The 13,371-nt window shown below is 34.1% G+C and overlaps 1 protein-coding gene across 2 annotated transcripts in view; it reads right to left on the reverse strand.

Annotated features, from left to right (window-relative positions):
• Positions 1-366: 366 nt before the first annotated feature.
• The window catches only part of LOC125065082 (centaurin-gamma-1A), a 230,692-nt gene continuing 217,687 nt past the window's right edge, over positions 367-13,371 (reverse strand). The window contains exons 4-15 of one of the 2 annotated variants that reach the window (XM_047672502.1): positions 9,558-9,699; positions 9,121-9,255; positions 8,266-8,393; positions 5,318-5,845; positions 4,908-5,073; positions 4,409-4,612; positions 4,005-4,168; positions 3,561-3,672; positions 3,050-3,167; positions 2,582-2,701; positions 2,084-2,306; positions 367-1,656 (exon numbers count right to left, since the gene is read on the reverse strand). In XM_047672502.1, coding sequence (XP_047528458.1) covers positions 1,258-1,656; positions 2,084-2,306; positions 2,582-2,701; positions 3,050-3,167; positions 3,561-3,672; positions 4,005-4,168; positions 4,409-4,612; positions 4,908-5,073; positions 5,318-5,845; positions 8,266-8,393; positions 9,121-9,255; positions 9,558-9,699 — 2,439 coding nt within the window. In that variant the 3' untranslated portion in view covers positions 367-1,257. The remainder of the gene's footprint in view (positions 1,657-2,083; positions 2,307-2,581; positions 2,702-3,049; positions 3,168-3,560; positions 3,673-4,004; positions 4,169-4,408; positions 4,613-4,907; positions 5,074-5,317; positions 5,846-8,265; positions 8,394-9,120; positions 9,256-9,557; positions 9,700-13,371) is intronic. The other variant, XM_047672500.1, reaches the window with a different exon arrangement.

Here is a 13,371-nt window from a genome sequence, read left to right on the forward strand (position 1 = left end):
TTTTCTGTCATCATTGATTTGACATTTGAAAGAAGAAGAGAGCATTATTTAATCTCCCTATGCAACATTTATAGGTAAATTGGCTAATCTTTTAATTATATTATTTATAAGACTATGGTATTTTTACTATAAATTCTTCCCGAGTACAAAGTTGCATCGTCCATTCAATTAGGGACTGGACAGGAAAATATTCTCTCAGAAACCGGACATTGAAGCATTTTTCAAGTTTAAGTAAATTTGATATTTAGAAATGTAGATATTTTATTATAAAATTGGATAAGATTTAATTATCACTTGGGTACAATTATAAAATTATGATTCAATATGATTCAATCAGAATTGGAATAGATATTTTAATTCTTAGACCAAAAGTAACCAACTAAATATAAAAAAAAAAATCATGAATAATTTCGACAAATATAAAATACACGTTTAAAACCGAACCACCTAGATTAGCACTTTCAAACTAAATTAAAATTAAATGAGCACCAAAAATTATAATTTAAAAAATTTAGTACATATAGTAAAGTTCAGCACCTCGGTACTAGTAAATTAAAAAAAAAAACAATTTTTAATCCGTGTCGAATCGAGCTACCGGTAGGGCAACCGATCCCTATCTTACCTAACATCACAAAAAAATGTACAAATAATTTCATTCAGTCGAAATTGGCTCAAAACTGATATAAAAAAAATATAAAGAAATTTGATAATAAACAGCGGCTTTATTCTTTATCTACATAGATTAAATAATTAATTTTAAAAAAGTGAACATAATACACTGTGTCTCTGTAAGAAAAAACCTTACATTACTTTATAAACTAATAGCTTTTTTAAGCTACATTTATACTATTATTTATGCAAATACTATGTGTATACTCGGTGATTTTGGTAACTACGTATGATGAATTATTAGACATCAGTCGAATTTCATATAGAATTCGATATCAAAAACTTAATACGACGTTTATTACATTATATTCTGGTGGCTCATTGTGAAAACAGTTTAAGATGCCTACAATTGAATGAAAATCTCCGAATCTCACTCATCCGCGTATTAAAAATGAACTTTGTATTAATTACAACGATGACAATTACGTATATAGATTAAATGGTTATAGTACATGAAAAAACAATATTTATTTTGATGTATAGAAACACATCGAACTTCTTATTACGTATGAGTCACCAGCTATCAAACCAAGTTCCAACATCCGAAACTATACGAACTACAAAAACGTAGAATTATATTAAAGATAATTACACAATGCTCCCACACTTGCCATTGGTTAGTGATAGGTTAGGTCCCAGAGGCCTGCCTAGCGTCTGGCTGAAGGAATCGAACCCGTTACTCATGTACTGGTTGTTCTGCAAGCCGATCAAAATCTCGACCAGTGCGTTCGAAGCGCTCTGCGCGTTCAATAACTCGAATATGATACAATTACATTCGGGATCCGGGATCTTCGTGCTCTTCGTACTCGAGCTGGAGCTAGTCGAATTGGTTCCGGAACTCGTGGGGGGGTTGGGGTGGAGCGGACAGGTGATTTGAAGATTTTTCGGGTACTGGGTGGGTATACCCGATAGGTGGTTCGCGGCCGCTCGGGCGTAGAACACGCACGTGTGGCCGTCCGCGTCCGGGAAGTTTGGGTTGCCGTTGTGCTGTAAAAAACGATCATGCTTTATTATTATTTTCTCTTTCAAGGTTAAGAGAGTTCGTTGCCTATGATTATGGACCACAATATTGCCTCGAAGTTTTCTTGGTTAACTTATATAATTTTTCTGTCAATTTTTTTTTTAATCAGATACAGTTGTTTATTTCCGTATTATTTATATATACAAGTGTCTCGGATAAAATGTTAGTCCTATTCTCTAGTCACGCGGGATCGTCATCCCATCGGATTGTGAGAAGTAAATAAGGCAAGAAAATTGAACAAAATATTTTTTTCCAAATTAATTCAAATCAGTACCAACAATGCATCAAAAAGTATTACAAATATAAAACTTCCTTTGCGACATCGTCAAGCACCTTCACTATATGACGTGACAACTATTCTCCATCCGAGTATAGCGTATGTGCATATCTCACCCATATGAGCAGCTGCGCGGCGGACAGGTGTCCGGCGGCGGCGGCGGCGCGCAGGGCGAGCGCGCGCTCGTGCGGCGCGGGCGCGCGCGGCGGCGGCGCGGCCAGCAGGCGCGCCAGCGTGCACACGGCGCCGCGCGCGCTGGCCGCCCGCAGCGCGTCCGCGCCGCCCGCCGCCGGCTCGCTCGACAGGAACGCGCGCCGCTCGTACTTCAGGCGGATCCATCTGAGACGATTAGAATCGCGTGTCATCCAGATGTTCCACATTTTTGATTCATTATTTCGTTGTTTACGTTTATTGTTCAGTACAAAAAAAAAAACAATTTGAAACGATATCTGAATGAATAGATATCACTTCTGCAATAGATAAAAATTACTAATAAAACACCTATTTCGAGAGTAAGAACTTATTGTATTTCTTTTGCATTTAAACAATTTATTGGTTTTATATAATATAATAAAGGAATTGATTTGCCAATCGGTCAATTATATTCAACGTACCGTTCTTTCTCTTCCCTCGTTGAAGTAGCTATGGGCTTGATGTGCCCCCGTAGATCTGATTCCCATATTGAATTAGCTAGAGCATTTCCCATCGTCACCATCACACTCACATGACCCAAGCTGTTGAAAATGAACAAAACAATATAGTCGAATATATAATATATAAGTTTTGATACTAACTCCAAGACGCTATTCGCGGATTAGTATCGTAGGAAACTACATGTGTCGGATTCGACACATGTAGTTTCACTCACAATGCTTTCCTTCACAGCCGAGCAAGATTACTAGTCCAGAATTGAACTCAAAATCATCGGTTACGATTCATTACTTATAATCACTGGACCATCACAACATTCTGGGCCGACAATTTACTTATATTTTGATGTACAAAGTAATCATCATTATTTTTAAATTTTTGGTTACATTTTTATTTTTAAATTTTTGGTTACATTTATAGGTAACACTTACGGCCACTCGTCCAAATCCAAGGATCGCACCCTCGATATATGCGAGCCGAGGTTCCTGTGTATACCGGAACACTCGATGCATATCAACACACCCAAGTTTAAGCTCGCCCAATCAGGATCTGTAGATCAAAATATACCGAAATTAAAACAAAGAATTAAATAAGAATAATTTATACCATTTATTTTAATGACAGTTTGAATCAGCAGGCCATCTTTGATCGGATTTATTGCTCAATATAATTTGTTTACAACGAATCATGGTGAGTGTTTACTTGACACTATTCTTACACAGTTTATCTTTTTAAACGTCAACGTGAAACTGAATGTCAATAGAATATTATATTTATCTATAATTCAAATATATAATTAACTTGTATGGATACTTAATTTTAAAATAAATAAATAGGCACTAGTCACTTCTCAGTACCGTGGTATTGTGTTAAATGTAGAAGTAAAATATTTATTTTTGAAGGAATTTTTATTCCTAATAATAATTGAAATAACAAGTGTACCCTGAGCGCCGCAGTCGCAGCACTTGTCGTTGCCCTTCACCCTGCGGATGTAGTACGTGGCGCGCACGTCGCCCGTCGAGTTGGCGCCCGTAGGCATCGGCTGGCGAGACGTCTGCAATTTTATAATAAAACATTTTAGTTACAATTCAATTACTTTGATATGGAGCTGGTTACGGATTGGTAAAGACTTATAAATATAGATTAAGATTAACTTCATCAGAAAAATGTATTTGTGTTAAAATGTGAATTTGGCAAAGTTTCTAATAATTATATTTTAAATATCATTTCATATCAAACGTATATTGAGTAATTCAGTTAAATTTCCTAAAACCTAAATATAATCATTTTGTAAGTAATCACAATCGTCATAAACGATGGGTGGGTGTGCTACCCACCCGACGAGGTCACAAAGGCTAGCAGTGACCGTGAGCGGCGCGGACTCACCCGTCCCTGCAGCGAGGCGAGTATCTGCGCCTCGACGGCGGCGACCCAGGCGTCCCGCTCGGCGGCGCAGGCGGCCGGGGTCCCGCCGGCGCCCACCTCCCACCTCCACCGCTTGCCGTCCAAGCTGACTATTGTGAATTCGCACGATGTCGCGCTTTCGGCATCTGTAATTATATTTTTAATGTATTTAGATTATGAAAGATATTATCTCTATTTAAATATTGATTAATTATTATATATCACGATCCGGCTCGAAGGACCACACGTGTGTGAGTAACTAAAAACCAGAAAATAAAAACAAGATTCATTTTACAAATTCGCAAATTACATTACCCTTAGTTTTCTCTTTTCATTATTATTATTTTTTAGGGTCAATGTTAACCAAAGTACAAAATACGACATACCTTCGTCACCATCCTTTTTAACGCCGCTGCTCTTCATGCGTCTGTGCCTCTTCTTGACATGCGGCGTGTCCTTGTCTGTTCCGTTGGTGGAGCACACTTCCACCTCGGAGGCGAGCGACTGTCGACTAGACGCGGGTTCCTTCATTGTATCGAACGCCGACAATAAAGCTTTATCTGTTGCTCGTGTTGGTTTGTCTTTGTAACCTGGAAGAGGAATAAAAACATGACGTCCGACCGACCATAGACACATAATCAGTTTTTATTTAATTACTCTCCACTCTACAATTTACTTTAACATTAAAATCAAATAATATTAATTAAACATTCCCTCGGAGATTTCACCAACAAACAAGCATTGCTTTCTCGACACTTAAAAATTTCCACTTGTCAAAATTCACAATTAGTTAAGTTGTTGAAGTGTCAAAGCTGAATAAGCAAACAAGAAAATGCATTCAAGTATTAACAAAGTTAGTATTGATTGTTATTTAATAGAACATACCTAGAGACAAACCTCCGATGCTGTCATGTATGTCCATGCTAGTGTACCCGTTGTATCCGGGTACCGTTGTGATAATAGACTTGGACCCTCGAGGTTTCTGTCCCGGAACCTTCACAGTGACGTACTGTAGTGATATCTCTTTACCGTTTACATCCTCCATGTAATCCTGTAAATAGTCACAACATTTCACATCAATCTGTATTAATATTATAAGTGTGAAATAAAGTCTGTCTGACAGTTTGTTACGCTTTCACGGATAACCGAATGAACTGAACCGAACTTGATGAAATTTAGTTTGAAGCAACAAGTCAGTAAACGCCAGTAAGCTGAGGGCAACAACTGCTAATAAATATAATATTACAGGATTTTGTTTTATATACCTCCTCATTAACTAAACTTAATCTACTTACATGTAAACTAGGGTGATAAGTTAATCTTCCATCATCACATAAAGTTACATATTTCTTCTTCCATTCCTTATTCAGTGCTTTACTGCTCTTTTTGTACAAATAGCCCTGTTTTAACGGTATCGCTCTCCCAGATCCGAGCTCCCCATTTTTTAATCTATCGTCCCCCTTTTTCGAGGGCGTGAAGAGATTTGATCTTCTCCTCGACTTCCTAGATGTGGTGGGAGTGGACGAAGGTGTGGGTAGGTCTTTGACATCCTTCGATGATTGTAGGTTGTCCAAGCAGTGTGGTGCTGTGAACTTGACATTGTTGTTCTCCGTTGCGATGGATACGAGACCTGATGATGATCCGTGGCTGCCGAGAGAGTTGCCCCATCTTGATGAAGTGTCAGAACCATTTGTGCTGTGTATTTCGACAACATGAGTGGATGATATCCCGCTGCTATTAGACGACGCGTCGAAAGACGAAGTGCCACGGTGAAGATGATGTGACGACGCGGATAGGGTATGGTGGCCGCGTGGGAGGGAATCCTAAAATAGAACTTAGTATTGTAATAGATGCCGTCATAAAATTATGAAAAAACGAGTATTTTTTTGTTCAAAGTTGTTTTTTTTATTTCACAAAATTTAATATAGTTCATAAACTAGATATTTTCTTTAAGCTTCGATCTTGAAACAGATCTTGTTATATAGCCTAAAAAGATCGATCCAAATGATTTCTATTTTTAAATTTTATAAATGTAGGCAAATGGCCAAAATGATCGTTAATCACCACCACCGTCCTTAGGCATTAGCAATATCCTATATATCACTCCCACTACTTAGTAACTAAAATGGGTGGTACCTATCCATACAGTCTTGCACAAATAAATAAATGACCCATAAATCTCTTCGATACTATAAAAGTATAATAATATAGATGTTATGAATGTGGAAAGAAATGCCTTCAGATAGAATTAGCAGATTAATATCTTAGAAATTCTTCCAACAGGTTTTTTTCAAATATTTGGCTTTACGATCAACTTTTATTTAAATTGTAAATACACTTGAATAACTTAGCAGTGTTTGCATAGATTTGTCCCTCTTATATTTGATTAAAAACTAAATAGACCAGAAATTCAAATACATTTATTTTAATAATGGTTTTTAGTTTATTCAATGAAAGACATATCAAATATTTAAAAAATAATACTACAAAGGTTAATTCTAGTTTTGAAATATCATACTTATTTTGAATCAAAGATAATTCAGATAAGAATTTATAAACTTTTTCTCTGTTATCATACAGATAACTTTACCATATGATAAACATTACCTTGAGTTATTGTATTCAAATAATCTCTGTTAATAAAATTATTCAAAGGACAAACAAAAGAAATTGATTTATTCTCATTTTGAGAGGATACAACATAGTGTTGTACGTTCATTATATCACTTCAGCATATGGGCAAATGGACAATCTTATGGTGAGTGGTCACGAGTTGTAAATATACATTAGCGCTATATAGAAATATATATATACTAATAATTTCTGTTATCAACAAAGTGCCACCAACCTAGGGCAATAAGATGTTATGTCTTTTGTGCCTGTAGTTAGACTGGCTCACTCACTGTTCAAACCTGAACACAACAACACTAAGTGTGGCTGATACTTGAAATATTTCTTAAATATAAGATAAAAAGGGAACAAAATGTATATAAAAAACCAGACATAGTGAGTGTCTCATACATACATCCATTTCTATCTATTTAATCTCCAACATTTCTTTAAGTAATTAAGACACTTAGAATAGGACTTTATTTTTGTTATATTATTTTAATCAGTGTACACATTGCTGAAGAACCAATTAAATAAATCATTTATTTATAGATATATTTTTATGAATAAAATTTAGTATGAAAATAAATTCTAAATCAGCAAAAGCCATAACAAATGCTAATAAAATTATATTCGGTAACAATTTAGAAATTCTCTGCAAATCTGTATGAGTTGGTATGACACACTTGTATGTTACTTCACTATCAAACATCCATACATTGTAAAGCTGGTAACCATCCTAGAACCCATTGTTTGGAAACCCTGTCAAAGTAAGAAAGGGCATTTATTTCTTACAATGTCTTTGCACTATAGTTAAGAAGTCATAATATTTAAAAAATAGTTAGTTCAGCGATTGTTCTTAGATATTTAATTTCATTAAGACATTTTATACTGAGAAATGGTAGGACTATTTCAACTATTGGAACTATAGGATTTCCATAAATGTTATCTATAGTAAAATTGGAGCTTTGTAGGTAATTAGAAATTATTATTTCATCCGTTATCTAAAAATATATCTTTAATGTTATTTGAAATGTAAAGTATAGGAAATAGTTCATTACTATTATTCATTTTTTTATTTTAATAATAGGCGTAATATTTAAAACCAAAACTAAGTCATTTATAATATTTTGAACACATTACAACAAGCTCTTACAGTTCATATGTAATCCCTGATTTTAATCTTATCTAGGTAATTATGATTTATTAGTAAATAAGGAAAGAATATTATTATTTTATTTACCTTGATTTTTATAATGCAATCAGTATTTTATGGTACAATATAATAATTCTGGCATGTTTCAACTCAACCAAATATTTTTATTTTATTTATAGAAATGAATAACACAAATATATTTGCATTAAGTAGTTACTTGATTTTTGTATAATTTATGTATTACTATAGTCTGGTATTTAAAAAAAAAAACTCATACGTCTGTTTTTGTGATATTCAACTTTCTTGTTTAGACCACAGTAAATATATATACTTAATAAGTTTATTGAGAAATATTTTGCTTTTTATTTAAACTTGATTCACAATCGAAATCAAGCAAATGATCTTGAACCTAAATCTTAGAATGAGCCTTAATGAAGCGTGGAAAACGTTCGCTTCTAAATACGAATAGTTTCTTACCTTATAAAGGAATGTTGAATGGTTATGGCTTGGTGAGTTTGCCACTGGCTGTGGAGTAACCGGCCTCGAACCACCAGACAGACATTGGGATGATGCCGATAATCTCGTACCAACTATCTTCTGACAAGCTGTAAATAAACACCAAGATATCACCACATAGGAAATCACCACGCAACGTCACTTTACAATTTTAATTCAAAACACGAAAACAATACATTCACAAACGGTAAAGATCAACAACACGAACATTCAAATTTAGCCGATTTTCGTCGGTCGCGTTCTTCGGCTCTTTGTATATTGTAGCATGAACTCCGACGCCTCAGGCTCGATATTGGCGACATGTTAGATTTAAAGATGAGAGTTTTCTCCATATCGCCATTCAGAATTCGATTGTTTTTTCGGAAAGTCATTCGCGAAACGACAGTTTACCAACGGAACGCTGCATATGGAATGTCAAAATATGTAAACAATGCGGAACGAATGAACGCGAAGAATAGAACGAAACGACCGCACACCCGAGAGCCGGTGTTACCACTGCGCGATACGATCTCCCCACGCAAAACTTCATCCACTATCCGATATCATCACGCAGGCCGGGCCGTAACGTCACGCATAACTAATTATACGCAAAAAAATATTATGTAATTGAAACGACATAATATATGACAATGTTAAATGAATATATTTGGATAAATTTAATAGTTAGATCATGATTATATCGATATTCATGACAACTTTCAAATGATTTTTTAAGCACATTTTTTCATTTTAAATTCCTACAACAAACATAGAAAAAAGAAAATACCTTTATTTTCTACTATAATTAATAAAAAACGAAGAATATAACATACTAACCATCTTGAAACACACGTTCTACGTTTAAGCCGTACGTTGCGCACGTCTCGTAGTAAGAGCACCTCCGTAGTTCATTCGACAATTTACGAGCGCGGTTGTCGTCCACAACGCGCGGACTGCTTTCACTTATGGCATCTGGAAGAGTAACCGATCATTAAATAGGAAATAATCAGTTAGAAACATCGAACAGAATTATAATATGTAAATCGGAGTTACGCGTAACGTTTTTATAATAAAGACAACGTTAAAATAAAACTTTCACTTGTCGGTTGGAGTAATTTACAAAAAAAATATGTTTTAAATATTATGTCATAACAAAACAAGAATACGTATATAAGATAATTAAAATCTTCACAGACAATAACAAACAATGGACGACCTTTGATTATTAAAATATAAAAAGTCACAATACTTGTGATGGAAGGTTAGTTACTTACCTTGAGTCCCAACTAGTATGATCGGAATTTCAGCTGAATTCCGATAGTGGGACATCTTATTGAAGTAATTCGAAACGGTATTGTAGCTGATATCGTTCTCGAGACTAAATACGAATATTACGGCATCTACCCAAGCAGTAAACTGTAACAATAAAAAATATAATTATAACAAATGTATCGTAAATATTAGCTTTGAAATGTTTCAACATAATTCAATTTATTTCAAAGGCTAATGTTATCAAAATTTCTTTGGCGAAAAAAAATATTTTGGAAAACCGTAGTAACAGCAGGAATGCAAAATTATACCTATAGAAAAAGCCGCACCCCAGGTTTTTACCCATAATAATTACGAGGGGTAATTCCGTTCTGTAAGGGTTATGGAATAGGAGTGTAATATTTTACACATATGACATCGGAGCGCTAATGCTAGGAGAATAACATAATAACCACAAATGGAAGGAAAATTATAGAGATATGAAAGTAGGTACTTTTCCCTGACGTAACAATAATAATTTTGGAATCGATTAATTAAACCAGGAAAAAGAAAACCGTTTGCGTAAGCAAATGCCGACATAAAGTGTATGAATAACTCAGTTTCCACTTCAAAAATATATGTGCGTAGGAGGGTGTCACCCCTTTCCTCTTCAATAGCATTCAACTGTGAAAGTCGAGTCATCCGTAGTGCGTGATGCTGATGAGAGGAAACTATAGAAAAAAAAACTGTCCTAAGTACTTCTATAAACGAGGCGCCATCAAATGTATGCATTGAATCAGACCCCCGTCTCAGCTTATAAATAAAACCGTCGAGAAATTGCAATTGAAAACATATTTAATAAATAATTTGGTAACTTAGGAATATAAAGTTAGATTTTGATTAAAAAAACAATTCAGATTGTTTAAATAAAACATTTCAAAGTGCTACTTATCAAACATGTACCTAAATTTTAACAAATTATATAAGCTAAAAACATTTTACTTGCAAGTATTACAAAACAGTATTTGTATAAACGAAACAGCCATTTATCAATTTTAATTGGAGAAAAAATATATAGATAATTTGTAATGAGCAACAAATTAACTAACAATAATGTATCTCACCAAAACATAACTGTGTAATTGTTTCACTGATTGTGTCGAAACGCTTTAATAATTCATAGGTGCGTGTTATAATAAAAAAACACTTCCAAATAGAATCGAAAAACAATCACGTTGTTAACAGTACTGAACACTGGAGGCGACTGGGCGGGCGGGCGGATTGGAGCCTAGGCGCGAAGCCTTCACGTAACTCTATCTCGCTTTTACTCACTGATAGACCTTTTGCAAGAGAGAAGGGCAACCTAAATGCATCGCTCCTGAACCTTGCAATGCTCCTATATATATATAGACATATGTGTATATAAGGTCAGATGATAGATAATGGATTTGCTTGTTTAATATCACATAACTAATTCTGCCTCTATAAAGATCAATGTACAGATCATTTACGTTATCTCAATGATATAACTTTATCATTTTTATGGTTTGATATAGAATATCAATATGTCAAATGACACGAGTTGATGCATAAATTGAGTGAACATAAAGTAGACCTTTTTATCCTCATTATTGATTAAACTATGTTTACAAATTACTTATTAAACAATGTCGAAGGCTGTCACTTGGACGTTAAATGAAAAGGAAATAAAATAAAATTTGCTACGACGTTTCAGGCTTGCGTGCACTCAATAAATGCGGCGAAGTGAAAAAAATATTCAAGATTTCGCCTTTAACTTCGATGAATCTTTACAAGGAAACATAGATAGACTTTAAAGAATAACATAAGTTATATTATTTTAATTTTTTTTACTAAAAGTAAGAAATCATTTTCGGATTCGTATTATCATAGTAACAATAAATAAGAATATTTTAAATTAACTAATGTCATGCGATATCATTCAGTAAATGTACCGCACTATCATTATAGTACATTTACTTGAGGACATAATGCTGTGCATTGCGGAAAAGGACGTTTTATTTTAGAACGAATTTCATTCATTTCGCCATTGTTCCGTTGATAGTGCACTATTCATTTTATCTTTTGAGGGCAATGTACCAGAAGGAGTATTGTTTGACAGTACATAATTTGATAACAGATTCAGTACTAACAAAATCCTTTCAACTTTATTGATTCGAAGTAACAACTCGAAATAGATTTAAAATAAATAGCTGATTTAAAAACAAAATCAAAAGATGTTTACTAAGCGTCTTTTTCGAGAACGTTATTTTCGCTATATCTCGCAACTACTATTGAAAGATACGACTACACCGACAGAGAATATATCGCTGTTCAATAAACGCGATGATCTGGCTTGAGACTTTGAGCAGATTGAAATGAAATTGCCGCTTATAAATAATTCAGATCTCGCATCAACGTGTCGACGGTAATGTAACGTAACTTGTCTTAATATTAATTTACATATCGAGTGTCATATATGTGAAAAATATTTTAAAATAGAAGAAAATACTCGCATCTTTAATTTCATACATTTCACGTGAAAGAAACAATCAAAAAGTAGTGTCATTTCAGTGGCACCGTAATTGCTTTACAAAGCTAAAAAGAAGTTGTGCATATCATTAAACTAGAGATCTTTTGTTACCTTGTTACAAGTAATCGGGAACAGGTTCCGAAGCCCTCACGAAACCGGGGTGAATCCCGAACAAAAGATCTTTACAATGCACGTACGTACTTGTTTTTTTTAAACATGAATAGAAAGAAGCAAGAATAATGCGGGCAGGTAACTTGATACTGAGGTACCCTTGTGGCTCTTGCCTACAACGTCATCCATAGTATGTGATACTGTGGCTAGGTTTTACTTTGTGGTCAGACTACTTCCGTTAAATGTACTTGTATAACTAAGATGCTTAAAAGTAACGAAAGGAATAATGGGAATTGAAATCTCGAAATACAAAATCTTAAATCATAATATTTTGCTCTATAAAAATAGACCTCGATAATAATGTAATCATTAAATCATTTTCTTAAGGTTATTAACCTTTTTTTAACCTTGAAACCTTTAAGCTTGGCATTATAATAACGACAAAGTAGTCCAGATGTATCTTTGTATGTATACTAAGTTCTCAGATCGTGATCTATAGTTGAAAAGATAAAAAATATTGAGCACCATTGGTTCATGGCTCATTAAGCCTATAGAAATCAAAACAAACGTGACATTAAATTGAGCTGTGAATTTTAACAGACATTTGATACAAGATAAACAACTTGAAGAGAAGTTTGTTTCTTTAATATTTATCACATTTAAATGTTAAAAAATCTTTCAACTCATTAATAACAATTATTGATGTTTATTCTGTACCTTAAGTAGATTAATATTCTATTTCTTTGTCTGACGGCTTGGATACAATTAATCACGAATATAAGTGCCTTAAAATAACAGATACTTCATGCAACAGTAACCAAGCACGTGTCGAAAATTATGCTCAATTAAATATTAAGTCGCGAGCGACGGAATGTGTGTAGTTAAAATAAATTACATCCAAACCGTAACAAATACTGCGGTAATAAATATAAAAACTAATTATGACATAATTAAAGTACCCGTCCTAATAAAGATGAATCTAGTACAGTTTATAATATCAACAAGAGCTTAGCAGTACAGTATACAACATTTAACTTTACAAATTTGTTAAAATTTCCACTGTAGGTCTAAGAAGGTCTTTTCGGGAAGCACAAAACGGGAAAACCCATTTTATCGAGTTACAACTTTATAACCGGGCGCCCTAACAACTACGAGGGCGGGAAGTGAATTTGATAAGC

This window comes from Vanessa atalanta, chromosome 7 (assembly GCF_905147765.1).
Source record: "Vanessa atalanta chromosome 7, ilVanAtal1.2, whole genome shotgun sequence".
In the NCBI taxonomy this organism is placed as follows: Eukaryota; Metazoa; Arthropoda; class Insecta; order Lepidoptera; family Nymphalidae; genus Vanessa; species Vanessa atalanta.